The sequence below is a fragment of the Vicia villosa genome, unplaced genomic scaffold (genome assembly GCF_029867415.1).
Source record: "Vicia villosa cultivar HV-30 ecotype Madison, WI unplaced genomic scaffold, Vvil1.0 ctg.000058F_1_1, whole genome shotgun sequence".
NCBI classification, from domain to species: Eukaryota; Viridiplantae; Streptophyta; class Magnoliopsida; order Fabales; family Fabaceae; genus Vicia; species Vicia villosa.
This window is the reverse complement of record NW_026704987.1, coordinates 419,150-423,782: the sequence shown is the minus strand read 5'-3', so window position 1 is coordinate 423,782 and position 4,633 is coordinate 419,150. Positions and strand designations below refer to the sequence as shown.

Sequence of the window (4,633 nt, the reverse complement as noted above, 5' to 3'; positions counted from 1 at the left end):
CGGTTGAAGCATGTTTTGGTGAGTCTCATAATGCGTTTGGAGATATATTTCCAAAATTAGAAGGACATTTTGAATTTTCATGAGATGTTTTCTATCACTCAAGATGGAATTCCCATTAAAAATTGAGTTGGAAGTGGAATTTCAATAGTTTTGGGCAAAAAAAATTGGACTACTTAAGGCCCAAATATATTGTTATACAGAATCTTGTAAAAATGAACAATGAACATCAACCGTAAAACAGAAATTTGTAACAGTAAGCTATATTATAATTCCTAACCCAAAAATGACACTATTTAAACTTGTGATTCATTGAACATGTATGTCCAAATGCATGAATTACAGACGCTTAAAATTCCGACACGCAAAAATTGACGCCATTTAAACTTGTGATTCATTGAACATGCATGTCAAAATATATGAATTACATGCACAAGAATTCTGAGACGCACTTATCACAAAACTTGTATGAATTGACACTTTAGATCTTCAACAAATTAATGTGATTTTATCCAACCTACCACAACTCCAAACATACATCAAACCTTTTTGTTATGATAATTGATAAGTTAGGGTGTGTTTAACATTAGGCCAGTGATTATCTTCTATTTATGCAGAAAGAACCTTCTTCACCTCCCATATTTCTAGAAAAAACACTCAATTTTAAAAGTATGTGTGCAAATATATCTTTTATTTACATGAGAACTATAGTAATGGAGAACTCCATTTACGCTAGAAAATAAAGATTCTCTCCATTTCTCAAAAGAAATAGAGTTATCCATTACTATAGTTTTGATGTATAAATGTATAATTAATGTTATTATTTTTGAAATGTGTACAAATATATCTTTTATTTACATCAGAACTACAGTAATGGAGAACTCCATTTCTTTTGATAAATGGAGAGATCTTTACTCACTTTTAGATGACACAATTTAATGTTTTCTGGATATGTACATCTGAGGTCATATTGAGAATAGGCATGACTCCTCCCTGCTTGAATTCCCATCCATTTGTTTGGTCTCCTAAAACTAATTGTGAATGAATATAAAAAGAACACATAATTGCAGATTAAAATAACATAAACAAACCATGAAAAATAATACTTATCGAAAGTGTCCACTATTTTCATTTCATAAAAAAGGTGTATAAAAACTACATGAATGAAATCTTAACAAAAACAAAAGACATAAGTTACAACATAGGTTATAACAAAATGAGAAATGACTGAAGTTACAACATTGGTTTATGCTAGCCTTCTCATCTTGACATTTAGAGGAATCTCTTTGTAAGATGGAACCTTCTCAGCTGCCCTTCGTAGGGGTCTTCCAAAAGAATGCCTTGGAGGTTCCTTTCTTAAATCAGAACTTACTCCTCTTTCAGTTTTTACAGAGGATGTATTCAGTTTGATAGAAGATCCAGATTGAGTGATAGCGTATTGAGCATCCTCTATCTCAAATAAATTTTCTAAAGGTTCGAGTTCATGGACTTTTGACGTAGCAGAATGTCTCCTCATACGTCTTCTGTATACCAGGGAAAATGAGAAACTTGTCACATTGGCAAAAAAATGTTACTTCAAAGTGTTTAACATCCATAAAAATAGTTACTGAATTTTACGAATTAGTATACATTCATGAAATTGTAATGCATCAATCAAAATGATCCCTCTGTAAGCAATTCATTAATTCATGCACTCGTCAGAACTAAATTTAGATGCTTCGTTCAATGAGCTTTGATTTCCAATTAGCATGAGAACTGACCTGTCTTTACCCTTTTCTTTGCTTGTATTTTTTGTGGCAACGTTAGAAGAACAGGTCGCTGTAAAATTCCATAACAGATTTATAAACAGAACTAAGAAGAAAATGTAAGTACAATATGTCAACAAAGAAGCTAAGTCCTAACACTTACATTTACTCCTTATGCGTCTCCTGGTCAAACAACATTGTTTTTCGTCATTGCTAGTTCTAGGGGACTGCAGTACTTCTTTCTCATCTCCTTCCTTGAGCCAATCAAAATATACAACAAAGAAAGAAAGAATGAGGAACACCATTCATCAATGCCTTCATCAATACGATAAAAATAAATGAACGGTTTAAAGATCAGGCACCTGTAACTGTGACAACGACGCATTCTTCTCAGAGTCAATCTCCTCTTTTTCCTGCCAAAACCATTTGTTAGAAGAGGGACCACTATTTTAGGCCTATATAGAACATTGTGGAGCTAGACGAAAACTTAATTAGAACACAAAGAGTGAAAAGGATAAAGTTTTAAGTTGAGGACATACACATTCACAATAGCTATTGAATCATAATTTAAAATAACTTGGCGGTATTAATCTTTCCATAAAGAAGGAATAAAAAAAGGTATGCTATCAGTACTTGATGTTTCCATGCAGTGCAGCTATAAAAAAAGGACATGAATATTTATGCCAAGAGATAACAAAAATGATTCTAGAAACATAAAGTTGATTCCAGAAATTGATTCTGTTTAAATGTGAATTAAAGATAGAGTGATTAATGTTTGGATACATTCATACAAAAGTAAATTGAACTGTAAATTTTGGTGTAAAATCATGTTTAGATTCAGAAACTACAAATCCTATAATCGAGTAGAATCAATTCTTGAAGCAAAATTAACTTTCCTTTAGAGGAACCAAATATGTTAAAATTAATTATACACCTCCAAAATCATTTTTTATTTCTTTCAAAAGTGGAACCAAACATACATTTAGTGCCTATTTGTTTCATTATAGGATACTCCACTCAAAACCATGTATACTGTATACCCCGCTCAACCAAACATGGCTTAGTAATTGAGAATCAGGCTTAAAAACATACCTGTATCTCGAAGGCCTTTCCATTAATCAAAGCAGCCCTCCACAAAATCTCATGTTGCAGTGTTTTTATCTGAAACACAGGTACCATCAAATTAAAAACAAAGCTTCAGTAAGACAAGCATTTCAAGTTCATGAACCAAAAAGACAGAAGTCCTGATAAATGAACTCACCTTATCCCTCCCCAAGTTAAGTTCCTGCAAAATTAACCATAAGAAACACAAAATCACTATCATCGCCCTCAAAGTCAATATGATATTGAACAATAATCAAGTAAACTCCAATTCAGTCCGTCAACTATCGCTATTACTACTGCTTAGTCCAAAGCCCCTAATAGAATTCTCAAATCTACACCCATCTTTTAGTCTATAATTTACAAAACTATATGTTTTTAATCACTAAAGAGGACTAAAACATGCAATTTTGTAAGTTAAAGGACCATAGTAAGAACTAAAAAACATATTTAACCAATTATTAAGTAACTCTGTAGCACCAACACCTCTGAAAAATGATGTCTCATGTCTCCGTGTCCAGATCAGTGTCAGACACCAACATTTATGATTATGTTCAATTTATTTATTTTTTTTAAATTATCACTGGTGTCGACGTGTCAGTGCGTTGTTGTGTATGGTGTCGGTGTATGTGCTTCATAATCACTAACCCACAAATTGGTTATGAATTATGCAAATGGATGATGAACAGACTTACTGCTAACATGAGACTATTAGACTGAGCAAGATTCCAGTTTTGCATTTGAAGCTTCTTCATATCACTTCTCAGTCTCTGCAATTCAGCTCCACTCCTTTCTATCATTTTACTATTCAAACCAAATCAAGGAAAAAAACACCACTTTCTCCTAACCAAACCAAAATTAATCACTTTCTCAAACATAAACAAGCTTTTAATTCCATAAACCACAATCAAATTTACATTTACCACAATTTCAATTCAAAAACCAAAATCATCAAAATCCCTAATCATCATGATGATCATGAGTATCTAAATTAAAGGATACTTTCTGTCTGCAAGGAGGTTGATCAAATTCGCTCTTTCCTGTAACAGAATTCAACAACAGAAAAACTATAAACGATTAAAAGTAAATTACTTGAAGAAGAAGAAAAGAGTAATTTAGGTTACCTTTAGCAATTGTTGAATGCAATTATTATCAATAGTGAGTGCATTGTTATTGTTTTCTTGTTGAGAATGAGAAGAATTTGTGATATCCGAAAGCCTTCTTCGCATTAATTTTCCGATCGATTTCTTCGGCATTTTGTGATTTTCTGTTTGCATGATGATACCGTTGTTGCAGAGAGTGCGAAATACGAACGATTTGGTTCAGAACGTAATAAGAATGAGATATGGAAAGAGATGGAATGACTGTGGAAGAAGCAAGGGAAAAGAAAAGAGAAGAAAAGAAAAGGAATGGAATGGAAAGAAAAGAAAAAGATAAGTTACCGTTGTGTCGTTAGAATATGATTTTCAAATATTTTTCCAACGCTTTAGAATTCCTACCATAAGATAAATTAAAAAGAGATTCCCAAATTTTCACTTTTTTGTACGTTTTTTTTTTTCATAAATAAATTTTCAGATTTTAACCTATGTTTTGAATATTACTCCAAGGATAGAGTATTTTTGTTGTACCTCTCCACCTTGTTGCATATAAGATACTTTGTGAGATTCATGTTGGGTGCTTGCAAATAAAAGAATGGAGGAGGGGTGGCAATTGAATCCTTTAAGAGAAAATTTATTCAATCCATCCACACAAATTTATTCAATTCATCCATCATATAAAAAATATAAAAA

At 32.2% G+C, this 4,633-nt stretch overlaps 1 protein-coding gene across 1 annotated transcript; it reads right to left on the bottom strand.

Annotated features, from left to right (window-relative positions):
* Window positions 1–1,035: 1,035 nt before the first annotated feature.
* On the bottom strand, window positions 1,036–4,266 carry LOC131623196 (shugoshin-1-like). The gene is made up of 9 exons (XM_058894199.1): window positions 3,968–4,266; window positions 3,846–3,883; window positions 3,539–3,647; window positions 3,004–3,027; window positions 2,835–2,903; window positions 2,105–2,155; window positions 1,906–1,996; window positions 1,758–1,815; window positions 1,036–1,520 (listed from the first exon to the last, which is right to left on the bottom strand). Exons 1-9 carry the CDS (start codon window positions 4,118–4,120, stop codon window positions 1,244–1,246), a joined length of 870 nt encoding a protein of 289 aa, XP_058750182.1. The 5' UTR covers window positions 4,121–4,266; the 3' UTR covers window positions 1,036–1,243.
* Window positions 4,267–4,633: the final 367 nt, after the last annotated feature.